The sequence below is a fragment of the Rhinolophus sinicus genome, linkage group LG09, assembly GCF_036562045.2.
Source record: "Rhinolophus sinicus isolate RSC01 linkage group LG09, ASM3656204v1, whole genome shotgun sequence".
NCBI lineage: Eukaryota > Metazoa > Chordata > Mammalia > Chiroptera > Rhinolophidae > Rhinolophus > Rhinolophus sinicus.
Genome location: NC_133758.1, coordinates 17,741,564 through 17,768,254, shown reverse-complemented (window position 1 = coordinate 17,768,254; position 26,691 = coordinate 17,741,564). Strand labels below are relative to the sequence as shown.

Genomic DNA, 26,691 nt, shown 5'->3' with positions numbered 1-26,691 from the left:
TAAAATATTTCAGAAAAAAGAATCACTGTAGTCTCAGTTTTTGTCTGCTCATGAAAACTGAGCCCATGATTCTGATAGAATTGGACTGTCTATCCCAAATCATTTAACAATTTAGAACTCGTTTATTAAATTACTGCATTATTCCATTATGAAAATGGTTTGTGTATACAGTGTAAACTCATGGCATGACAGAAGGGTTTATGCAAGAACGTCATGAGAAGCAAGACTGTAAAAAGTATTCCTGTCCAGGCTGAAGTCTAGACAAATAGGGAGTCATTGAAACTCTGTAAGGAAAGGCACACGTATGTAAGACTTAAGCTGCTTTTTAAGTGTCATTGACGCCTATGTCAGAGACCTGAAAAGATTCAATTCGTCCTGTACCAAAACTCATTTAACACACCGTTTAAACAACAACAACAACAACAACAACAACAACCCAAAAAACATTGAAATAGCTTATCCACTAACCATTTCCTCTGTCTTTTTCTCCTTTTTAACTGGGCTAATTTTGGGCCAGTCGCAAAGTTCTTGCCCCTTTGCTGCTAAGCTGTCCTAGGTTTTCCAGTCAGAAACAGTTTCTTGAAGGTTGAGTGTGACAAGAGAGCTGCAGAACCCCCAGACGCTCAAGCAATTCACTGGCTCCATTGACAAAAGTGACTTCCCACGCTTTGCCCACAGAGGGCATCCCTGCTCATTGATATGTAGACCAGGCGAATGCAGCTGCTAGGAGCCTCCTCCGACCGCTCTTTTTTCCCTTCGCCATCATCCCTCTGCCCCCACCCCCACCCCCTTCCCGTGGAATCTTTGCCTGATCCAGTTCGTTTCCCTCCGGTCTCCACATTTTCCCTTCTAGCCCTCCACTTCTCCGGATCAATGGATAGTAACGGCTCCAACTCCCAGCTCACACACCGCTGGCGGACACCCCAGTAACAAGTGAGAGCGCTCCACCAGCAGCCTCTCCTCCCTCGGTCCCTTTGGCTCTTGGAGGAAAAACAAACAGCAACCCCAGTTCTCGGGGGATTTTTTTCTCTTCAACTTTACCCAGCCGAAGACGGGGAACCAGTCTCAACCTTTTAATGCACAGCCCAGCCATAGGATTGCTTTCTGTCTCCTGTTGGTCCCCCCTGGATATTCTGTTCATTGATGACTCCCGAGCCCCGTGGAGAGCTGTCTTCCCTCCTCTTGCCCCCTCGGTTTCCTTGAGTTAGTTTTCCAAGGTTTTTACCGGGGGGCTCGGAATCTATTGGACTGAATGGAACTTTTTGCTGCCTCCTTTTGCTGCTGATTTTGTCAGTGGACGCGGAAAAAGGCTTCGGAGGCAGAAGAGGCGCAGGGGAGGTGGAGAGAGAGGTGGAGGAAGAGGACGACGAGGAGGAAGCCGAAGGGGCTCGGCGCGAGTGTGTGCATGTGTGCATGTGTGTGTGTGAGTGCATGTGTGTGAGAGCCGCCGCTGCCCAGGACCCCTGGCCCCGAAGGTGTTGGCTGAAATATGGAGAATAGTCTTGGATGTGTTTGGGTACCCAGGCTGGCTTTTGTACTCTTCGGAGCTACCCTGCTCAGCGCGCATCTTCAAGTCACCGGTAAGAGGTTGTTTCCTTTCTTCTCCTCAAACCCCCCACCCCCTACCCCCTTTCCTTTTCCTTCTCATTTCATTTGGCGAGTGGTACAGCTGGGGGAGAGGGAGAAAGAACAAGATGTTAGGAGCTCTGTGCCCCATTTCCTCACCAATGGTAAAAGACAGGAAGACTTTTTTCCCCCTGGGGGTGGAGGACGTTGGCGGCTGGGGAGTCGGACGCCCCTCCGCTCTGTTTTAATCTGGTACTCTCGCATCTTAGCTTTTGCAGATACTTGCCTTGATTTGGAGGGCTGGCGGGCTGGGGCAGGGAGGAGGCAGGTGATGGGATGCCGTTGAAAGGAACAGGGTTGGATCCTTAATGCCTCGGAAACCTACGGATTGGGGCAACAGGGCCAAACGGAGGTCATGGAGGGGGCTCTGAGGAAGTCTGTGCGGACGGTTGGGCTGAGTCGTTTGTTTGCGGCTACATGCGCCTTCGTTTGGGGTTTTTAGACTTGCTGATTGAGAATCGAGAAAGGGACAGCTACTGTGTTTTGGTACTTCGGAGGAGGGGACAGTGGCGCTGCAAAGAGGCGCAGAGTTGTTAGGAAGAAGGAAGCGTGCTTTATTTCATTTTTTAACGGTGGATTCAGTTCGCATGCTGTCTCTAGATCTCTCCAGGACAGTTCCAAACTCCAAATGATTGATATTCCAGGCAACCGGCTCCCTGGCTCTGGCGCTTGGCAAGCGCAGTTTTTCTAATTAAAAATGGCAAAAGTGTTTGGGGAATGGATTGGGTTATAGCCGGAGAAAGAGGGTTCTGAAGGGTGCTCGGGCTGCTGCAGTCTCCAAATACGGAACAGGGGCTTCGACGGCTAAAATCATTTAAAAAGAATCAAAAACCTAATTTTCATGTCCACTCGTTTTGCCGGGCCTCACCGCAAATGTAGGTGGGCGCTCGGGGACAGGGGTTGGGCCTGGCGGGGAAGGAGTGGAGAACAGCCGGCGGAGCATTCAGATCCCTTCGGAAGCGACCTTTTCCCAAATCCAAAAGAAAACGAGCCGCCGGCAGGAGCCAGGCGTTGGTAGGAGGACCCGAACCAGTGCCTTGGAAATTGATAGGGAATGGGAGGTAAATGACGGCCGAGCCCCCCGCTGCCCCTGAGCCTGAAGCTCTGGCTTTCTTGTTCCTGCTAAATGCTGCATGGCCCAGGGTGGCGAATTCGAGTAGAGACTGTGCCTCTCCAGGTCGCTGGGGATTCAGACAATCAAGCCCGGAACCAGCTGGAGGCTCCCCAAATCCTGGTGCGGTCACAAGCGAGCAGGAATCTGCGCGTACACGCAGACCCAGACTCCTCACCTTCCTTCTGTCAGCGCGAGTGAAAGAATGAGTGAGCGAGCTAAGGAGAGAGAGACAGAGAGGGTGTGTGTGTGTGTGTGTGTGTGTGTGTGTGTGTGTGTGCACGGGCGCGTGCGCGTATGGTGCATGAGTACCCGCGTCCTTGCGCTCAGCGGCCCGTTGCGTTCCCTCCCTCCCTCTCCGTCCAGTCCACACATCCCGGGCTCCTCTCTCCCGGACCTTTGTCCTCAGCAATTACTCCCTCCGAAGAGGGCGGGGGTCATCCCCGAGGTAATGAATAGGTGTCTTTTTAAAATTCCCTCCTTGCTACCCACGGAGGCTAGATGCTGCAGCAGCAGGACCCTCCTTCTGCACAGAAGATTGACTTGGGCAGTTTGGGAGACGCCACCGAGGGGACAGGGGAAGTTCAGAGGGGCATCCCTCGCTGGGTAGAAAGTCTGCCAGGCGGGGCTTGAAATGAGTTGGCTGAAGATACTGCACTAGGCAAGGTGTGAAAGAAATGAACAATGATGTTTTCTCAATTAAACTAAAATATTTTAAAGCCATTTCCCAAGTGACTGTGTCTGGTGAAGGGTGGAGGTAAATAAAAGGAAACAGGTCTGTTTATATGTTTTACGAATACCTAAATCAATTGAATATCCCTCTTCCCACTTGTTTCTTGTCTAGAGAGTTAGGGCCACATAATACTGCTTTATTTTAATTTCCTCCTCTACAGATACGTCTGTGTTTGAAAAGGCAGACAGAAACATGCATGTACAAGGAATATGCCTGTGGATAGGCTTGCGTATCTAAATCTTCACGCTTCCCATACTTCTGAATTCATTCTGGTTATTTGCAAATGGATTGTGATGTAGTTTGCACAGGTCCCAGGAAAGTGCATGGTGCTATTTTGAGATACAGTTCATTCAGATGACTCTGGTCTTTGCTCATTAATAGGTTTCTCCTCTATTTCTTAGTAGCAATTTCCCCTCTTCAGGTACATGGCAGGGAATTGATGCTGAAGAAAGCAGAGTTCATTCTATGAAAGGACCAGTAGGAGGTGCCCATAATAAGGCCAAGTGTTTAGTTTACAGGCAGTGAAATTCCCATTCAGCAGGATGTTTTAAAGACTTTGTTGATGGGTAACAAAGGATTATGGAGACTAGCAAGCGCACTGGGTATTTTCCCACTTCCTAGATAAAGTCTGAAGCTGCTGGAAATTTTTATGAAATTGTTATGACATCACAAAGGACATCTCTGAACACTGTCAGCATAGGATGAAGACTTGATACTGGAGGAGAACGGTACCTTTTTAGTTGGTTTTTGTAAGATGCCATCTTCTTATGTATTTGACTTGAGCACCAAGCAAAGACACTAAGTAGAGTTCCAGGATCTCAGATGAGGTGAACATTTTAGACGTTAATGAATGAAATAGCAGGGTATATATTGTGTTAATTAATTAATTCTTCATAGATATGTTTGGGTTATATTCTATTGAAGGAAAAAAAATCTGCCCGAGTTTATGTAGTCTGGACGTGGTACAATGAGGCTTGCTGCCTCCCCCATCCCCTTTTTATCTCCCCAGCTAAAGTGGACCAGGTGCCCCATCTGTGTTTGTGTTGATGGAGCATGGCAGGGCTTGAGGGCTCCTGGGCAGCCCTGCTGTCCACTCCTCTTTGAGTGCTGCAGTATAAATCACCAGCGACCTGTCACAGCATCCATTTCCCACCTAGCAGCAGTTGCCCTCTGAGTTATGAAGCATGTGAAACAGCCACCACATGTGTTATATGTGAATATATTAGGCTTAGTGCATTTGCTTTAATGCTCTTAAAAGCTGGGCTGGCTTGGGCTGCTGATAGGCTTTTTTTTTTTTCTGGGGAGAGATTTATAACTTCTCACTGTGTGTGACTTACGTTCATTCTCTGGTAGGTTAACCTCTCAGCAAACTTCTTATTTTCATTGAAGATGGAGCTCTTTAATCGGATCTAAATTGCTGAGTGAAGCCTGCTGAAAGTTTCTCCTGCAGGACAGGGAGTCTGCAGGCTGTAGTATGGTTTTCGCAGCCAAGGGGGAGCTTGTCCAGAGATTGGGGAGGTGATTTTTGGGGTGGAAAAGGATATTTTCACTTGTTTCTGGAGAGGGAAGGGATGACACTGCGTCTTCCAAGGGGATCCCAGCACTCTAGTTATCCTCAAACACATCTTTTATGAGAGGAGATATTTCTTCCTCTCCAGCTTGCGTTTCTTTTTTTTTCATGCATCCCCGTCATCGGAGAGTCTTCAAATGCCTGTGATTTGCTCCTGGGATGTTTTCTGCGGCATCCAGTGGGGCCATCTACTAGTACTGTCTCCCTCCTTTGGAAACAAGCTCTGATTTAAATCTTGACTTGCAGACCAAACGCCTCTTATCTTTAGGTGTTACCTCCTGTTTACAGGCAGTGCTGCAGTTTCTGAGCAGAATATTTCTTTCCATGGAAGCCTGTGCCCTAAGATTACATTTTAAAGCAAATACACTTACAGTTTCTTTGGAGAATTTGCCACCGTGAACTTTGCCGGTGAAACTTCTTCCTCATACCTCTACCAGACAGGATAACTCTATTAGAAAAGAATGCAGTTGTTTTGGGCATTTTCTTAAATGAACACACATATGCACACACAAAAAAGAGAGGATTTCCACCCTGCATGCCGCCTCCCCAGATGGATGACTTTGGGCTGAATTAAGATTGTGCTAATTTTATAGAGACTTCTGGAAACCCTTGTGATTTCACTAGTGAGTGAGCGCTTCTTGCCTGGCTGTCGCTCTTCCTCCTTTGCGTAGATATGGCCTGTATGCTCTCAACAACTTAGAAAATATTAGGACTATATTGTTCTGTTTTGCTACTTGTTACACAGCTACCAGCTCCAATGATACCTTTTTGATGGATTAATCTATCTCAGAAGATAATCTCTTAGATGAACTCTATTATGTAAATTTTGGGAAACTTTCCTTTTGCCTGAGCAAAAAGAATAATGACATAAGCCCGTCGAGGATTACTTGATTAATTAACTAAAGATAAAAAGTCACTTGGTTCTGGAAACATACTGTAATCCCTAACAGAGAGTGATAAATACTGTGCACATTTGCAATCCATAAAATGTAAATGTAGAGTAGTCTTTTTTTTCTCCTGTATTTTTTTTTTTTTTTTATGATGACGATCCAGAGGAAGATTGAAGAGCTCCATGAATTGTCACAACAGTTCGTTATACCTTCATGAATCATATGTAGCCTGGGATCTCAGTAACTCTTAATTGAAACACACTGAATTAAATATTAACATGATAACACTTTGCCCAGTGGATTGTTCTGCAGGCTGCTAGGGGGCTGCTTGTTTCTGTCCAGCCTGTCTCTACAGAATCACATCTCTCCTCTCTCAACTGTATAGGATCCACGCTGCCTCCTTTGCTACAACCCAGGAAAGCCTTTTTTACTGTAAATCTGTGGCCCCGACCCAGGCATTGTGTTTAACATGCTGTATTACACTTCATAAAATCACAGGGATTGGCCTTAAAAACAAACGTTCATGAGTGTTTCATTTAGTGGAGAGTTAAGCTGTGCTCTACAGACAGCTAAGTAGTACCCTTACCATAGGAGACCCTCAACTAGCGGCCCCTCAGCCAGCATTATTGAAGTTCTAGAGTTCACAAGCATTAAGAAGAGATAGGAGTGAGCTCTAGAATACAGTAGGACATGGCAACCTAGGCATGCTGTTTTGCAGAAGGGTGTTACCGGGTTGGAATAATAAACTTTAATTTTCTTCCAAGTTACTGCTTTTCAGAGATCAAAGCATGTCTCATGGTATTACGGTACCAGTAGCATGGCAGTGACCCAAAGCATTTAAGATATTTTCCTTCAAAACAAGACCTCAAGTAAAGCAACCATTAAACTTGTCAATAAGAAAGGATGAACCATCCATCTTATTTTACCTCTAGGCCAATTAAAAAAATGTGCAAGTAAAATTACATGTTACATATGCCAAGTGGGTAATAGCAAAAAATAAAATGCAAATTATTTTGCATCTTTATAATTGCAGCACTCAGGTAAATTACAGCACAATTTAGTACTACACTTTTGCTTCCTCCCACACGAGTGTTGATTCCTTATCTTGTATTTCTCTGGTTTAGCACTATTACTAACACGGAGAAATGTACTTGGCTTATTAATGGTCAAAAATACTATAGTGCTCTAAAGTTTTTTGACAAATTTTAACCTGAGATTTAAAAACCAGGCCTCTTTAACACAGTGGTTAGTATGTATGCTTTCTTTGGTGGTTTCGAAATGCCTGAACTCTGTCCAATGGGATGGTTTAGAAATACATAATAACATGTACGATTGAATTTTCCTTCTTTGTCACTATTGATGGTAATTTGCCAATGGTAAACTAGTACATGCTGCTTTTTGTAAGTAGTTCCACACAACCATATTATTCACAGCTTTCATTTCTTGGGGGGAAAGTTCAACCTGAAAACACACAAATCATTCTGTATTTATTGATCCTATTGTTAAAGGCTATTGTTATGACATGACCTGGGTGGGAAAGTCCCTCTTCTCCGCTAAATGTCCTGAGCCTGGTGCCTATAACCTACTTCTCATTTTCGTGATGTACTTTAGCTTAGTCTTACACGTTTAAATTCTGTAACTTCTTGCTTGCTCAGTCATTTCACAGTTTCGAAGGAAGAAGGCTCTTTATACCACTTGCGATGATTGTGATAGAACTTAACAGGGGTTGTATTGCAGTTTGGGGATTTTTCCCTTATACTTTGCTCATCCTTTAAAGATTGGTTCTTGCTAGAAGTTTACTCTTGAGAGTACCTAGGACAAAACTGTGCCACGGAATTAATTGAATCTTTATGATATGATCTAATGAAAATACCAACTCATTAGTGTAGTCTTGTGACCTGCCGCGAGGGCTTATCTTTATTATTCTGGTATCTAAAATGTTCTTAACTCTGCTTTTCCATTGTTATAAGAGGACAGAGGAGTTAAACGGTTAATATGAATATTGTTTACTCAAGTCAAGTTTCTTAGTAACTGATGTTTCTTATTAAAAAACAAGATTTTGAGGTTTTACTAACTTTTCCATAGTCTTTAAACAAATATCCACTCACTGAGCTACCTTTTAAGTATGTAGAACATAATTTGACCTGTGCTTAATAGATCCAAGTCACCGCTGTCGCTCAGTTAGTATATTATCTGATATTCTGGGATGATTTCTGAAGATATTACATCATTCAGGGCTGTTTATTTTTCCATATGGCCAAGGCTGCTGCTTTTATTTCCTTAAGATTTTTATTCCTGATTTATAACATGGGTTTTATCTACTTGCTTGTCTCCAGCTCAAACTTCTCCCTGTTAATAAAACTTCTTTAAAGCAGTTGTTCTTTTTTCTATTTTTGATTTGCTAAGAAATAGGGGGCTGGATTTTGTTGAGATTGTGTCTAAAGTGAAAGAGGAGATTCTAAGTCAGGACCTGAGTCCCGCACTAGAGGAAAAAAAGCTAATTGGTTTTAACTAATGGGTTCGTGGCCTTTCTGCAATCTGATAGTACTTTATATGCCACTTTTCTTTGTACAGCATATTTTTCCTTGTTAAATGAGGGTGTGGACTAGATTACTTCTAGGTATATGACTAGCTTCGACATTACACGATTTATTTAAATTATGAATTGTACTATACATATAGTATTTGGTATAATTAATAATAATAACACTAATGATGATGAAACAAATACCCATGTACTCACCAGCAGTTTTCTTAATTTTTTTGTTAATTATTCCTTTGACATTTTTATAGTTTTGCCACTTACGTATGCATGTTTAACATATTATTTTGCTTTGCCTGTACTTGACCATTATACAATAAACATAATGTGTGTATTCTTCTCTGGTTTGCATTTTGGCTAAACATTAAATATTTGATATTTATCTATGAGGGTGCATATTGCTGTATTTCAGTCAGTTTTCTCTGCTGTATAATATTCCATGATATTAGTTAGTCATACTTTAATCAACCATTTGTGGACTTTTGGGAAGTCAGTGTTTTGCTCTTGCCGTAATACTGCTGTGAACATTCTTGAACATGTCCCCCAGAACAAATTCACCCCCATGTCTTAGGTATGTAAGAATGGAATTGCTGAGTCATAGAAAGAATATCTTTACTTTTAGGAGGCAGTGACAGCTTGCATCTATCGATACGCCTACCGGGAACATAAGAAAGTCACCTTTGCTCCATGTCTCCGCCAATACTGAGAATTGCCTTATGTTTAGTTTGCCCTCACCTGGTGGATATAAATTAGCATCTCACTGTGGTTTTCATTTGCCTTTCCCTAATTGCTAAAAAGGCTGAGCATTCTTTCCCCATAAATGTTTTGGCCATTGGTGATGTCAGCAAGATAATTCTGATTCTGTTTCTCCAACTGAGCCACCGTTTGCTTTGAGGCATCAATATCATCAGTAGTTCTTCTGTTTTTCCTACTAACCAACCTTTGGCTTTTAGCCATAGGTGTTATCAGTAGTCTAACTTTTAGGAAGTTGTTGCCTGATGCTGTATCATACTTATTTTAGTCCAGAATTTCCTTAAACACCTTTCCAGAGCGTACACTTGTTTTAAACTGGAAAAAAGATTCTTAGTGATTCTAAGATAATTGAATACCTAGAGCAGCCCTTACCTTGTCAGTATCCTGTCCTGTCCTGTTTATTATGTCTGTATAGCATATCGCTTAGAGGGAAGCAGAATGTTGGGGTGCCAGGCTTAATTTGAGGAGCATTATAAATCTCCTGAATATAACAGAACTAAAAGCCGACTCAATCACAGAATTATAATGATAGATGCCAAGTCTGATTTAAACACCTTAATCTGACCATTGAAACTTGGTTATGTTTCCAATGTGGTAAGATGCATAGGTCCAGGATCATGGTTACATATGTGACTGTGGGTTTCAAACAAACAACCACGTGTGCACATGTGCATATACACACCTCCCAGGTTTTGCTTGGGTTCATAATTGTTTCAGTGATTCCTATGGGACAAGCTAATGAAGGGCCCTGGATGAAATAAAGCATGGATCTGCTAGCAGCAGTGGCTTCTCTAGTGTGTTGCCTCTGTGCAGACTCATTAGAGCTGTGAGCCAAGGCTGAGACATCTAAGGAAACCCCCAGCACCTGGAGACCTCATCCATTGTTTCCACATCTTTTCTCAGCCTCATGGGATCCCAGAAGAATATAAATTAGAGAAAAAATCTACAAAGCTTTTCCTTTCATGTCTAATGTCTGGGCAGAGCTGTTCCCTGCAGGACAATTTCTAGTTATTTTTCTCTCTGGTTTGAGACATCTCCAGAGATGGTTGGCTCACTGTTTCCCTTGGGAAACTTTTCAGCAGCCTATCAGTCCTTGCTGTTAAAATGTCATGTTACAGTTCATCTTAGATGGTCCTGTTCTAAATGTTCTTCCCGTTGCTCTTGGTCCCTGTTTTCCGTCCTCAGCGACACCCTGCCTTGCTGTGCTGAAGTGCATTGGATAATACTAGCCATAATTCATGCTTGCCTCCCCCCGTTAGCCTTTACTTAACCAGACTATAAATATTTAGTTTATTTAATCTTCCCTCATACCCCTCGAGAAGCGTAATCATGTTTATTTTTCCTACCTGATCTCCTTCTAGTTTGTTTATCTCTTTTTGGTCCTCAAGGGACCTAGGTTGAATGTGCTTTTCTGAGTAAGGTCTCTCAAGTCATATATTAGAAAATATAGACTTAGCATAGTCCTTAGCTTATTGTACAGTCATTCATGAGGTACCCATTTTGTCACTCTAAAAATCTGTGTTCTCATTTTTCAGGCAGGACTATTAATGCCTTACAAAATCGTTGAGGTATTATAAGGATCAAATAAGATCAAGATTTTCATTCAAGATACGAGTTAACTAAGCATTTGCTGTGAGTTACAAAGAATTAAATGAAAGGCCTAAATGTGTTTCTGTCCTCCGGGGGTTTATCAAGTCAAGGTGACAGGCACAGACATAGCTAAAGAGAACACAAGGCAGAACAAAGTGCCCGTTGAACAAAAAGAAGCACAAAAAATGTGGGGCAGACTGACGAACATCAACTGCAATGTTTATGCATTGTATCATTAATATATTAATGTTAGCCAGATGGGCTGACAGACCCAATTCATTCACCCCGTGTCCTTAAATTGGTCCAAACAAAACAAAACAAAAACAAAAAGAAGGGAGTGTAAAAAGTTGTCAGTCATGTGTAAACCGTGCTGTGGGTGTGGTGAGAATGAGGATAGTGTTTTTCCTGGCAGAGCTGGCGCTCGTTGCTATAAATACATGACTTCCATCTTTCTTCTTTTACTTATCGAGTGTGTGCTAAGGTGGTGATGCAGTTTTGAGCTTAGTGGGATGGAAATGTTAATCGATAAATTTGTTAATAAAGCCATAATTTCAAATGAGATAAGGCTTTGAAGACAGAAAGTATTGTAGGAGAATACTGAGCAGATGAAAGAAGGCTTCCCTGAGAAAGTTGTGGTTGACACCTGAAGAATGAGGTAACTTGGTTACAGAGGGAATTTGGGGAGGGTCAGGAAGAGAATGCTAGGTAAGAAAAGTGAGTGCAAAGGCCCTGGGGTGGGAGGAAGCATAGTGAATTAAAAGAAGATCAGTATAACCAAGGCCAAGAGAACTACGCATGGTAACAGCTTAGCGGAGACCCGAGAAGACCTTAGGAGCTTCCCTCAAAGATAGTAATTATTTGTACTCAGTACAGCCATCCCCCCTTAACCTGCATTTTCACTTTCTGTGGTTTCAGTTACCTGCTATCAACTGTGGTCCAAAAATATTAAATGGAAAATTCTGGAAACAATTTATAAATTTAAAATTGTACTCTGTTCTGAGTAGTGTGATGAAATCTCGCCCTGTCCTGCTCCATCCCATCCAGGACATGAGTCGTTCTTTGTCTAGTGTCTCCACACAATACAGATATGCCTCCGAGATATTGTGGGTTCCGTTCCAGACCACCACAATAAATGGAGTATCTCAATAAAGCAAGTCAGAATCTTTTTTACTTAACATTTTTTTTATTAGTTTCAGGTGGACAAAGCAGCATAGTGATTAGACATTTATATACCTCACAAAATGATAACCCCAATAAGACCATTACCCATCTGACTCTGTACATAGTTATTTCAACAAGTCAGAATCTTTTTTGCTGGTGGAGGGTCTTGCCTTCAGTTTATAAATCATCTGTGAAGCACAATAGAGTGGAGAACAATAAAACGAGGTATCACTGTGTATGCTGCCCGCCCCTTAGTTACTTAGTGGCCATCTGGGTTATCAGATTGACTATCTGGTATCATGGTGCTTGTGTTCAAGTCACCCTTACTTTACTTAATAGCCCCAAAGAACAAGAGTAGTGATGCTGGCAATTCAGATGTGCCAACGAGAAGCCAGAAAGTGCTTCCTTTAAGTGAAAAGGTATGTATGTTTAGGAAAACAAAAAACATAGTGCTTGGAGGGTTTAGTTCTGCCATTTTGCGTATGCACCTGGGGGTCTTGGAACATATCCCTGGCAGATGGGGTGGGGACCTACTTTAAATATTGGTTGAATCAGTTGCAATGTGTTCATGACAAATACTTTTTTCTAATCTCAGTGCAGTCATTTAAAAATTTAAGCAAATTATATGGTCAATCCTTGCCGTGAATTTATGAAGCTATCCTATATGTCTCAAAATACCTTATGGGGTTTTGTGGACATAACTAATGTGTAAACAAGGCTAAGGGATTTTGAACAGTGTAAAGAGCTAGACCAGGGGTGTCCAAACTGCGGCCCGCGGGCCAACTGCGGCCCGCAATCCATTTTTTATTGGCCCACAGCAAATTCCAAAAATATATTTAGTTTAGTTAAATAAACCAGGTGAGGCAATACATACTTCACCTTGAGTGAATGGCCTGGCTGTTTGTGTATTTTACCGCATATGGCCCTTGATGAAACCGTTGAAAAAAGTTTGGACACCCCTGAGCTAGACAAATGATTATTAGTAAGCATGTGTACCAGGCTACTTATTTGAAAGCTGTCACTGAGCAGAGAAAATAGGACCTCACCTTTTCTATAGAAGTAGGTTTGGCATGGGAACATTTCTTTTTCCTCTGGCCTCCTTTAAAATGTGTACCTGATCATTCTAGGTGAGTTAAAAAGGGGGGTCGGGGGGAATGAATCTATGATTTAAAAGAAATATTTTTTCAGCTTATTTTCTCAGTATGCTTCTTTCCTATACATTTTCTCTCCATTACTATTTCTTAAAAATGAGAGACAGTGTTCTCTTAGATTTCAGTTAGAGCTCATTTAGAAGTCATTGAGCACACAACCTTTCCTTTCCCAGGGCAAGTTGCAAAGGAGTCGGTTCCATGTTCCTGTGGTCTTTGGCCCTGATGAGACAGGTGGCACAGCCTAGGGGGGAAAAAGCCTGCCAGCAAGTGTATTTAACTTTGACTTACCCATCTGTATAGTGGAGACAAGATAACCTCTCTTTCCCAACTCTGACTTGGAGATAAACTCACTCCCACAGTTAGATACATAACATATCCCTTTCTAATGCCTGACTCCTAATAAGTGTTTCATGAATACTGGCTATTTTTAGTATTATCTTAATATGAGCTAGATTTATACTGGGATGGTCTTTGCAGATAGAAAATTTCACAGGCTCAGGCAAGCCACTGTAGAACCCTCCTCAATTTCATTGAAGATTTTTAAGACTTAGAATTAAAGGAGACAGTAAGACTCCAATAGCCATTTTGAAATCAAGCACATGCTTAGTTCAGTGGGCCATGGGTTAGCAGGCCATGGCCCATGCGTTTGATGGATTTAGAGGCTAACCGGTTCAGCTAGTTTAGACCTGACACAGTGCAATACTGATCAAACTTGGCACCATACAACACAGCTCCTAGGAATTCCTCATCCGAATTCACCTCCCCTGTTAACTCCTCTGTGGTTAACCACATTCACCTCCTACAAACACATTGATACTAGCATCCACTTAGCATGAACACCTGGAAGCACGTACTTGCTTGGTTAAGGTATAGTGCTAGTAGGTATAATTTGTCCCAAGACTCTTCTCTCTGCAGGAGAGGCTGTCACCTTGATTGTGTATCAATACTCAGCCCTACCTCATAAGAATTCATTTAGAATCTCTGAAATGCAGCCCAGCACAAGTATATTTTAAACCTCTACCGGTGATTTCAGTGTGCAGCCAAGTTGGAGAAACTGTGTCCTAGGGCCTTGCTATTCAAAATGCGGTCCACGGACCAGTGAGTTTGCATCACTTGGGAGCTTTTTAGAAACACCAGCTCAGGCCACACCAAGACATACTGAGTTAGACTCCCAGGTCACTGAGATAACACTGCTCTTGGAGACTGAAAACCCACCGACAGAAGTGACCCTTGTTTCTATTTCTTTGTAAAAGTCAAGTCAGTGGGAAAAAGCTTCTTCCATACTCGTCTAATCTTAGCTTAAAGCCTTTTTGGCGTCCGTTGGCTTCAGGAGCTAGTCTTGCAATGACAAACTATGCTAACATTAATTAGTCTTCTGGTTTGTGGTTTAGGGTATTTCTTGGAGGCCACGGCATGTTTCGTTTTCCTTGAGATTTAAAGCTCTTAAAAATACCCAGAAAATGCTCTTTGAGGGTTCCACCCGCCTTTTCTCTTTTCTCATCGATGCTCCAGAAAAGAAGGCACATTTTAAAAGGGTCTGCTGGTTTCATTACATATTTTCCCCTCCCTTCATCTCATTTTTTCCTTAAAAATATTTAGATCCAAAGAAAAAGACAGCCACTTGAGAGGGTTACTGGGCCCTGCACCCTTTCTCTCCCCTCCATCCCCTGCCTCTCAGGTTTGATGCTGAAAGCACCCACCACAGGTGCTCGAAGTGGAACCCTGACAAGAGACTAGGTGAACCCCGTTCAGAACCTTACCTTTTGATTGGGAATGGCCTTCAAGACATGAACAGGCCAAGTGCTCGCTTGCCTGGGCCTTTGTGTCAGGGGAGAAGGGGCGTCACTGAGGTTTTTTAAGAGTCAAGCTTTACAGACAGAAAGCTCCCTGCGAGGTTTTGAAGCTTTTTCTCCACACTGCCTGGGAGAGAGAGGAACTTTAACTGGCGTGCTCCAAAATCAGACTGTACAAGAAGAGAACGTGGGGGCTCAGCTGTGCAGATTGGGTCAATCTGAATGAACATCACTAGTGTTCCTCCTGCGGAGAGAAGTTTCTGCTTAGCTCAGGAACTGTAGGCCCTTTTCTGGTCCCAGTAGAAAATGAGTAGGGCTTTTGTGAAAGGTTATGTAAGGCTGCTGTTTTTTTCCCCCTAGAGTAAAATTCTATTTATAGAGGGGTGAAACTGCCTCTCAGGGGGAAAAAATATGCATTTTATTCCCTAATAGCTTAGGAAAGATAATTTAATCAATCTTCAAGGAAGAATTAAAGGAAGCGGGGGAGAGCAAAATCACAGGCAGAGAGAATGAGACCTACAAAAAGCAGTGGGAGTAAGACAGCGTCAGCCTTGCTCTGGTCCTTGGTGCTGTAGCATTTACAGGGTGACCTGCTGTTCCTGTTTCACTGTAACTGAGAGGTTTCCAGGCAGCAGTACCTCAGTGTAAACAACAGCACTGGCTCAGGTACCCTGGAATGCTCGGTCACCCTAAATTAGGCACCTGAGGTGGGGATGGGAGTGGGGAAAAGACAGAAGTGTTTTCAGTGCTGCAGTGGTATTTTAGACAGCATGTTGTTAGCCATATGGAGGAAGAAAGAGGGGCTGGCATCACGCCTGTGAAAAGAGGGCTGTCCCAATAGCCCAGAAAAGATGGGTGCCCATTTGGAGGTTTAGCAACACCTTGTGCCTTGGCTGTGATTTCTGAGTCACAGAGTCCGTACCTTTAACCCGTGCCAAAGTCAAACTTGATGTCCAAAACTGAAGGATTGTTTGTTTATTTTTCAGCCCACTACCTGCCCAAAAAGCTGTCAGAAACAGCTTATTCTCAATATTAGGATATGTTTTGGAGATGGTAGGATAATGTCATGTCTAATACTTTTGTGTTTTACTGTGCCTCGTATGGTCCTGGGTGCATATTAATTATTCAATAACTACCACTAACTCATTGATTTCCATATAATAATTATTCTCAAGTTTGAACAGAATCCGAAGTTGCTCTTGTGCACACGTGATACAAAGGTCAGTTAAAGATATGTTAAATTTCAGAGTGCCTAGCTTTTAACTACAGACAAGTTTATTCTGTTCTCTATTTCTCCTCTTTTTTGTTGGATTTTTTTTTCTTTACATGCCACTATTACTAATTTTATTGGCAATACTCCAGAATTTTTGTGCAAAATTCAAAATCAAGGACATCTTGCCAAATTAAAATGCAAATAGACTTTGCTGTCTCTGTTAGCTCTGCCACTAATGCATCTAGGGCGTTTGTCAACTCACATGTATGGAAATGGAGCAAGATAAAATAGGTGAATGATGATTTTCCATATAATAATTCCAGGGATAGAATCTGTGTTTTTTTAGGAGAACCATTCCTGAGGACTGGAATGAGTCAAAGAATTGAAATGTTATTTTAGTTGAAGTCAGTGGAAGCCAAGACAAAATGATGGAGGTAACAGAGACACTCAGAACGAGAAGGTCAATACTTCATGTGTTTCAGCACTTCAGTCAAGCAGGAGAGGACCTCAGCGATTGTTTGAGATGACCCTCTGATTGTACTGATGATGAAATAGGAAAGTTAACTGAGAAGTTAACTGAGCCCCCAAATCACAAGTCTAAGAATGAGTGCCATGAATCATTTCTTCACACATAGGATTAAATCTTGGTTCTACCAAGATTGAACTCTTATGACCCTCATTATGATCCAGGGTCCTCATTCCTAAAATTGGGGAAACCACTACTGAATGAGTGACTTTTTTTTTTTTTAATATATGACACTAAAGGATTATCACAGTCCTTGGCAGATAAGGAGCACTAAACTATTTCTATTTTTATTAGTTCATTCAACAGATGTTTATTGAGACCATGCTTGGTTTATCACATTTGTTGGCTCCTATGGTGGAGGTAAAAACATACAACATACTGTCACTGTTCTTATAGAGTTAATAGAATGCCTAGGGAAATAAGACCTAGGCAGCTTAAATATTTTTTAAAAAGACAGAAAAGCAGAGTCACAAGACAATATATTAAGAACCAAATGAGTGAGGGGAGCACTTGGAGGAGAGGATAAGACTGTCGGAGGCTTCACAAGTGAAGAAGACTTGAGTCTGGTGGGCAGGGTGTTCGGAGCGGAAGCGAGTGTATTCCTCTGTGGGCACTGCTCCTTACATGTGCAGGCTCTGGAAGATAAGAGGAAGGGTGGCCAACACTTCCCTTCTAACAGTCAGCCACCCACTCACCACTGCACTGCATCTTGTCACCAGCAACAGCTTCTGTGTTCACTAGCCTCTTCCGGAGCAGATTTGTGATGACTTAGGGGCAAAAAGGAGAGAGAAGTGACAAAGTCATCTGAGACGTAACTTGGGCAGCGTCAATAATGTAATTTTAGAATAAAGAGGTCTTGCCTACAAGGATTCTTAATAATTTTAGGGAGGTCTCAGAAAGATAAATTGCTCAGGAAAGGACAGATGGCATCACACACCACATTTCGAACCCTGTGATCTATAATAGTAGCTGAGAAAGCAAATTTAGGCCGCTGAACTGATGGAAATTACTGTTTCCATCTTTTTCCTTTCAGCACAGCTTCAAAATGTATAAAAAAACTTTGATTCAGGACTCCAAAATCTGTTATTACTAATGCATGGCTCACCCATAAAAGGTTTCCTGTACGTTTTACAGACAAAGGGCAGGTAGTGCAGCCCAGAATTTTTAGCTTAAATAACTTTTTCTTTGTCCTTTCCCCCCAGATACTCAGTCATATGAGGTTATGATAATAATTGGTAAATGATGATGATTATGTTGCTTTATGTTTGTCTGATACTTCATAATTTCTAATGGCTTTCACATGCATTATCTAAATTCATCTCCTAATAGCTCTAAAAAGTGGGCAGAATAGCAAAATTATCTCATATGTTTCGTGAGGAAGGTTATGAAAACCAGTGGGATACTATTTGTGTAAGATCCCAGTGAAGTTACCGGTTCCGTAAGAAAAAACTCCAGTCTTCTGACTTTTAATTATTTCACTCACGAATATGCTCGTGTATTAAACACCTTCCAAAAATGGAGAGGGGGGTGGAAAAGCAAGAGCAAATTACTTTTTTCTTACGAAAAGTATATGCTCTAAAAAAAGTGACATCTAGCATTCAAATCTTAATTTTAAATAGCATTCTCCATTAAAAGGAACAAGGGTCCCTTGAAAGAATGGCTAATTCTAGAACCTAGGTTGGAAATAGATGATAAGCCGGGAGCATCTTATAGTGCCAGAAAGTAAGGAAGTTCTTTAAAAATGAAAAACATGCAACGATGGCGTATACCGAAGGGACACAGGAGCTAACTGAAAGCTCTCAATGGCCAAAGCTGGAACAATTTGAGCAACACAGGAAATCAAGTGATTTCGGATTACAACCCAAAATACAAAATAAATATCCATGAATCCGTACTGCTATAAATAAATGATTGAATAAATAAGTGAGAAAGAGTAGACAAATCTCCTATAGAAGAATTCCAAATAATTTATATGGATCATTCATCCTCAAGGAGGTAGAGTATAAACCCCACTCTTTTCAGGGAGGGCTCTGTACAGTGACTTTTTTCCAAAGAGTACAGTATGCAAGGGGAGGGTGGTGACTTTGCAGAGGAGAAACCTGATAAACACTAGCTCAGCCCGCCCATCAAGGCCATCATCAGCAGTGATAAATCGTGGTAACAGCAAGTTACCCTGGTACGATGTGATCAGATTTCACTTCAACTCTGATCCCAAATTCATCACCCCAGTCTAATTAGGAGAAAAATAGCAGACAAAACCTAATCTTACAAAATACCTAACCAGTACTCCTCAAAACGATCAAGGTCATAAAAAAATAAGAAGTCTTAGTTATTGTCAGTGCCAAGAGAAGCCTAAGGACATGTGATAACAAAATGTCACATACTATCCTGTGTGGGATCCTGGAACAGAAAAAAGGACTGTAGGTAAAAATAAAGAAAACTGAAATAGTATGGACCCAGTTAATAATAATGCACCAACATTGATTCATTAATTTAAATAAGTGTGCCATATTATGTTATTAATCATAGGAGAAACTTGGTGTAGGGTATGTAGGAACTTTGTGATGTGTCTTCACAATTTTCTGTAACTCTGCAACTATTCTAAAATGAAAATTTATTTAAAAAATGGTATATTGTTTTGTAAGAGTGGAACATCGAGCAGAGAACATAATCCCACTAAACTCATTTCTTCCTCTTTAAAATAAGAATGGTAATTTACTCTTGTATGGTTATTCTGAGAATTGATGTTTCTATAACCCTTAATATGCCTGCGCGTTCCTCAGTGTGGTTGCATCAGCACCACTTATACCCAGTTTAAAAAGAATTCAATAAATAAAATGCAAATGTGCAGGCGCTACCTCACACCACCTGGATCAGCGTCCCTGGGCAGACCAGAAGGGACCAGGAGATGGCATTTTTAACATGCTTTCTAGACGATTCTTATGCACACTTAACTTTGAAAACCACTATGCTTTGCTGTATATTCTCTGAAAATTAATCATGGTAGTTCTCTGTGTACTGAGCCAGTGTTTGAACTCGGTATAAGTTTGAGTGAGGTGGACTTGGGTTTAGATCCCAGCCCTAGAATTTTCTAATTGGGAGAATTAGGGCAAGGTACTCTACCTCTCTGTCCCTTGGTTTCCTCATCTGTAAAATAGGAAAAGAATACCTAAATTGGAGAGTGTTTATAACCTTAGTTAAGAAAATGCATGTAGTTCTTGAGCGTATGACCTGAGGTGCCCGAAGCACGTAAATAAAACCTAACTAGCATGACTGCATTCGTATTATAGTATGAGTGTGGATGAAATAAATGAACGTGTACAAACCTAAACTGCTCCTCGTTGTCACGGGTGCCCCGTACTCTCTAAAACAGCCCTTCAGCCGCCTGCAGTGTGTTGCTTACATGTTTTTAGGAGTTGCATGAGGAATGTCATCAATAGGTTGGCCTGCTGAGCAGGGTCCTACCTGTGGCAGTCTGGCATGCCCACCCGACTTCTCCCCTGTCCTCAGGCAGCTTCCATCTCCTCCCAGGCATCCTGCCTCCTCTGCTTGACGGCTGCTGCCGTGTCATGTAAGGCCATCAGAGTTCTAGAACCTTTCTAGTGCTAAAGCATGATTCTGTCCAGTGCCTGAGTATACTGACACCCTCTTCCTCCTCATCAAACTTATCATATTACTTGTGTCCCTTGTTTTACAAAGTCCTTTAAGACAAACATAATTCATTTATCGAGGGTCTATGATCTTCCTCTACAGATGACTCAGATTCAGCTGAAGGTCTGGTCTGAGAACAGATGTCACATGTCCCATTTTCCTGTGGGTTTAGCCTGTCTTCAGGTCACCAGTGGAACTTCTTTAATTAGTATTTAAATCTCCCCTATATTAATGAGCTACTGTAAGGAGATGTCTGTTTTTTTGAGTTCATACTCCATGGTTAATCTCATTGAGGCTGAGACATATGTAAAGTACAAAAAAGTAGAATAATAATATTGTGAGACTGTGTGGTTTAAAATGATGGGCAGCTATTGCATATGAAATATTTATTACCCACTATTTCTGTGTTTAACGAATGTATATTTCCTTAAGCAGCAATATGACAGCTAAAGAACTCTATTTCCCAGAATCCCTTGGTGATAGGATTGTGTGACATAGTTTTGACAAATGGCATGGAATCGGGAGACTCCTTGAGATTTTGAAGAAAGTGTACTGTCCTGATGTAAGAACCACTCCCTTCCTCCTTGTTGCTTCCTCCTTTCTGTCTGGACAGCAGAAGTGATGCCTGCAATTGGAATAGCCATTTTGCATTACATCACCTGTTAAGGAAAATGAGAAGGAAATGACAAGAAACTTGAGACCATGATGACTTCTTTGAGTAGCAATGACATCTTGGGCCTGCTTCCTTCCAGACTTCTTGTTAATGTGAGCAATTAAAACTCTATTTAGTTTTAAAACACTGTAATGGGCTTTAGCCATTTTTCACCACACTCACTCCCAACTGCTGTGTGTTCCCATAATAAGTTATTTACCCGTCACAGTAAAACAAGGGTGGGGGGGGCTGATATTATGTCTTTTTATAGGTGGCAAATGTGAGGCACCAAGAAGTTAGCCAACTTGGCTTTGTACTAGTAAATTGCAGACCTATGATTCAAATCCTGGCTTTAAAACACACATTCTTAAGTGCATGCTATAATTTCTAGATAAATAGAAGAGGTTATTAGTATTATAGTATTGTTATTTTCATGATATTCACGTTCCCTCTCTAAGTAGATGATATTTTTCCTATGAACATGTATTATTTAGACACTTCTAGATTATTGAGTATCTAAATAAAAACTCAATTTTCTATTAATCATTTTCAAATGTCACAGTTTTCAATAACAAGTTCTAAGACAGCTTCATGCACTTTAATTTCCTCTGAAAAGAAATCCACTGCCACCTTATAAAAGATAAACATTCCAGCTACAGCTTTGGAATACTAATGCCCTGCCTTAACAATGAGGCTAAGCTCTGTAAGTCACATACATGTTGGAATTTCTCTCTCATCTGTAGTGTAAGGGAATTTCACATAGTTGTGATGTATCGTGTAAATTAGGCCAACAAAGTGCTGTGCTATGTCTTCATTAAAATAGGAGACAGCACTAATGCAACCATGTAGTGTGGTCTTGCGGCCTTTGAGTTATGAACATTCAATAGCATCTCCCTACTTGTGCTTAAGTTGGCATTTGTGAGCAGTGTATAATCAATTAATCAATAACCCAATTTTCTGTTAAAAAGATGGTGCATCATTTAAAAAAAAAAAATCAGGGACCATTGTATGATTTTACGAAAAGAGCTGTGTCAGCAAGGAAACTTGTTTGAGAAACATTGCAAGCTTTTATTCAGGGATGATGATTTTGCTTAACTAAGCCAGAGGTGAAATTGGATACAGATGTCAGTTCCTGAAGTGTTTTATTATTTTGCAGCTTCTAGAAAAGAAAGTACCAATTTGGAATGGCTGATAAGAATGCGTTGTTTTTACTCATGATTGGGGATAGGTTAGTAGGTTCACCTATGAAATGCACAGTGAAAACAAACTGATCCTAAAACTTAAAAGTTTAAAACTGATTAATTCTGTTCTATTTCTTACAAATTTTGAAGAGCATACACAGTTGCCTAATTTATCTCACATAGGGTCGCAGCAGCACAGAGTGATATTACTATGATGAGAGAAATGACAGCCATGGAGAGAGAAACACGTGGCCCTTTGAAAATCTAATGTATATTTATGTGCTTACCTTTATTATAAATCCGTCCTAAAAGGATATATATGTTTATTGCGAACATTCAAGTACTGTATTATGTAAATGTGTGAGGTGGAAAAGGAACCGTCCCCCAGATTCCATGCCTCCAGGGTAAACCACTATTCATTGGTCTTGCTCAGTCTTTTTTTGTGTCTTTTTCTACCTGCCATACAATTACTGTGAAACTTGGGGAAAGTTACATTTATTTTGGCATCACAGTGACATATTGAGCTCTGTTTTATTTTTACCAAATAAGTAAATAGATAAATCCTAAAACAACAACAACATAGCAAGACAAAATGAAAAACTGACATTTTCTTTATCGTTTAGAGGACATGACCAGATGAAAATATTTTGCAAAGCAGATCACCTTCCAAGAGAAACAGTGTTAGTCATGCCTGTGTTTTTTCCACACGGAGGAAAAGAGTTACCGTGTTTCCCTGAAAATAAGACCAAGCCGGACAATCAGCTCTAATGCATCTTTTGGAGCAAAAATTAATATAAGACCTGGTATTGTATTATATTGTATTGTATTGTATCGTATCGTATTGTATATTTTACTACAAAATAAGACTGGGTCTTATATTAATTTTTGCTCCAAAAGATGCATTAGAGCTGATTGTCTGGCTAGGTCTTATTTTCGGGGAAACACAGTAGCTCCAAGGCTTCAGAAATGCCTGCTTTTCCTGTAACACCTTGCTTCTCAAAGTGGGGCCTGTGGGTTGGCCACATCAGCATCCCATGGGTGCTTGTTAGAAATGCAGAAACTCAGGCTTCATCCCAGATCTGCTGGCTGTGAATCTTCATTTTAACAAGAACCCTTCACGATGTGTATGCAAGTCACAGTTTGAGAAGTATCGTTCTAGTTCTAGCATGCTTCCTACTCGAACCTATATTATATTCTAAGAGATGCGACTGCTCATGAATTAGCAATGCTGTCAGAGAAACAGTCAGTGTCATCATAGCTCTTTGATGTGACTTTCAAATCTGCTTCAAAGGACTGGATGTTATGCTCACTAAACAGTGTCAAGATCAGAATAACTGTCCCAGGGCTGGCTTACAGCCATCTCTTCATTGAGGTCACTCCACATGTTCCTCACCTGCGCGTATACCTTTGAAGGCCCAAAGCACTTAAGTCCACAATGGTTTGTAGAATTACGCTTCCTATTCCAATATTTGTTACTAATAATGTACAGCTTGGTGTTATTCTGCCAATGCATGTAAAGACTCACCCTAATGAAACCATTAGCAGAGTGAAGAAAAAGACCACGGATATTTTTTTCTTTATCCTAGACCCTCAGTTAGTGCTTGATTATGATAATGATGTAATAGTTCAGAAAACACCAAAGAAATGATTGATGATCTTCCTTTGGAATTTAGGTGGTAATAAAGGTGGGCTGGCTTTTTGTGCTGTGATGGCTTCGCAGGAAAACAGTGTATTAAGCCTAAGATTCTACCAACTATCTGCAGGCAGGAAAATAAAGGCATTGCTGGTTTCTTCCTTATTTCCTCTCATGGCCATGATACCATTAAGTCTTCTTTTCTCTCCAGTTTTTATCAAACAGATTTTTCAAATCACAGAGATTACTTCCATTAACACATAGGAGGTAACTGTCGCCTTCTGTGGCATCTTAACTTTGTCTTATTGGAAATTAACATCCAAAGGAGCCAATCAGGATTAAACTGAAAACATCAAATCTAAATATTATTAGAGGGTGAAGAGGTGATGAGGAGTATGTTGAGAAATGTTAAAAAGAAGTTTTCCTCCCTTAAATTGAACTTCAACATAGTCTCCTTATCCAAATCACTGTTCCCTTTTGGTTCACTAAGATACCATTGCTAGCCCAACATTTTAGTGGATTCAATGACCACAGATGTCATCTGGGCACTTTAAATGCAATAACTTTGGATGATGGGTCATCCACTGCTTAAGAAATGCGGCTTTCAGTTGGAACTCGGATCTCTACTTTTCAAGCAGTCTTGAGGCTTTGCATTGTAGTGAAATCAATGGGAAACACCAGGTTAACAAAATTTTGTCTCCGGTCTGTTGCAGAAATATTGGGGAGGAGGGGAAATCATCTCTCACCTTCTGTCATACCACTCACTTGACCTATAAAGATGATGGATGTCAAGGAATAAAACTACAAGGCACTGGGTTTTCTTTTTAATGAATCAAAGCTGAGCTTCCTATAAATAATACATTTGGGGGTATTTTTCATAGACTTGTCCACCTTCTAAAAGTTTAAGGCCTTGAATTACTCTAAGCTTGAGATGTGTGGTTTCACTCTTCTGTGACAGCATTGCTTTCTTTCCAGGAACAATGTAATTAAACTCTCCATTGAATGAAGAAACATGCCCGTGGCTGTGTACAGCATTTTGATTCGGAAAGCCTTCTCCTAGCTAAAGCAGATGTGTCAGGATGGAAAGTGCAAGTGACATCTCAAAAGCTGGAACTGTTAGATCTAGCCTCTGGGTTTCTTTCTTCCAGGAGGGCAGCCCTATTTGTAGAAGGCTGGCCATTCCCTTGAATGGGCAGATGAAGGTTATTAGTTATGTTAGCTCTGTTTACCCAATCATTTCTGCTTCCCACAGATCCTCATTTGATGGTTGTGTTTTCTACCAGGAGCTGAGAAGTCATTGACTTTGATAAGTGGTTGATTTCTTCCTTGAATTTCTGCCAAGATCTCACATATCGTATCTCTCTACACCCTAATTCTAAGCATTGGCTGGTTATCTGGTTGAAAACAAGATTGAGGCAATGGTAGAAATTGTCCAATTTCCATTTAGTAAGCTCCCATAAATTTCTAAGGGGGTGATAGGGAGAGGACATATGAATTTCATAATGGTTTTTATATTTTAGCTCATAGTTTTAATTTTTTTTCTCTTAGCATCTAAAATCTATGATAGAATTTCTGTTTTGATGTGTGTTAGCCCCTCAAACTAAGAATTTCAAAAGACCCTAAAAGGAAAATGGAATGTTGTAATCAAATGGTCAGTAAGAAAAGCTGAATCTTCCCTTATGATTCTTTGTATGACCAGGTTGAGGAAGCCAACAAAAGCCAACAAAACTTCTTTGTTCTTTTAGCTCCTTACAGTAAAAGGAAAAGAGCATTTACTTGGCTGGTTTATAGATGCCTTTCTAGGGATTTATTTTGCTGGTTTACGGTCTAATTGGAGACTCAGAGCTCATCACTGAAGTCTGTATTCAGACCAGGTTCAGCTCAGACTAATTAATGGAATTATGTAATCGATTGGTTCTGTTTCTATTTCTAGGACTCTTATATTTTGAAATGAGAACATGGAAGTGGCAATCAGGTTCACAAGGGCACCCTTCACAGACCCTCATTTCTCCTTTCTCTTATGTTGCATAGCCAATAAAGAATACAACACATTTTCCTTCTTTGAAAGATTCTTGGCAGTTACCTTTTAGATACAAAAACCTCCTTTGCCCATTGCTTCAGGCTGTGTCTTCTTTGATTCAGAAGACTGTACCACCAGGGACATGTTTCAGGGAAAAATACAATTCCCAGTAATTTCTAGAGCCAGGGGATCGATCGATCTTGCAGAAGGGCATAAGGCAAAAGCAGGAGAATTAGGTGCTACTGGTGAATTAAACAATGTTTTTTAAACTATTGTTGGTATTCAGCCAGTAGGTATGAGTATGGATGTTTAGATTGCTAAAACACTAAAATATTTCTTCACTGGTTGGTAAATATTTGTTGCCGGGGTCTTCCGTTGTGCCCTGCCTCCCCCATTCTGATTGGCCAGTGTCTTTGCCAGTCAGCTTGCAAAAGTCTCTCTTCTAAGATATCAACATTGGCTTTCCCCAGTGACTTTGGAAGGCCAGATGTACCCTCACCAGATCCTGGGTCACCTTGGCACCCTCCAGTTTGCCAGCTAGACTGCCCAGCATTATTCCCCTATATGCTGGCCAGCCCCCAACAAACCTGGGCTCCTCTTGTGCTGCTCTGGCTCCCTGAAACTGTGACACTTGAGTAGGTTGGTGCTCCTTGGGTCACTGTCCTATGAATATCAGTGGGAACATCAGATCTGAGAGAAAGTGAGGCCAGTTGGAGGGCTGACTCTCCGCGCTGTTGATTGCTAATTTTTTTAATATCATGCATGCTTTGTTGCCTCTGTTCTTTGGAATAAATGCTAACTGCCGTTGTCACCTTGAAGGGGTCTCATAGAAAACATTATCTAACATATAATGATTGGTTCTATGACTTCTGTAGTGAGTTTTAAAACTTTTATT

General features: G+C 41.1%; 1 protein-coding gene across 3 annotated transcripts in view; it reads left to right on the top strand.

The window, feature by feature from the left end:
- Positions 1-801: 801 nt before the first annotated feature.
- The window catches only part of DCC (DCC netrin 1 receptor), a 1,035,569-nt gene continuing 1,009,679 nt past the window's right edge, over positions 802-26,691 (top strand). For all 3 annotated transcript variants that reach the window (XM_074339962.1, XM_074339961.1, XM_019721869.2), the window contains exon 1: positions 802-1,580. In XM_074339962.1, coding sequence (XP_074196063.1) covers positions 1,490-1,580 — 91 coding nt within the window. In that variant the 5' untranslated portion in view covers positions 802-1,489. The remainder of the gene's footprint in view (positions 1,581-26,691) is intronic.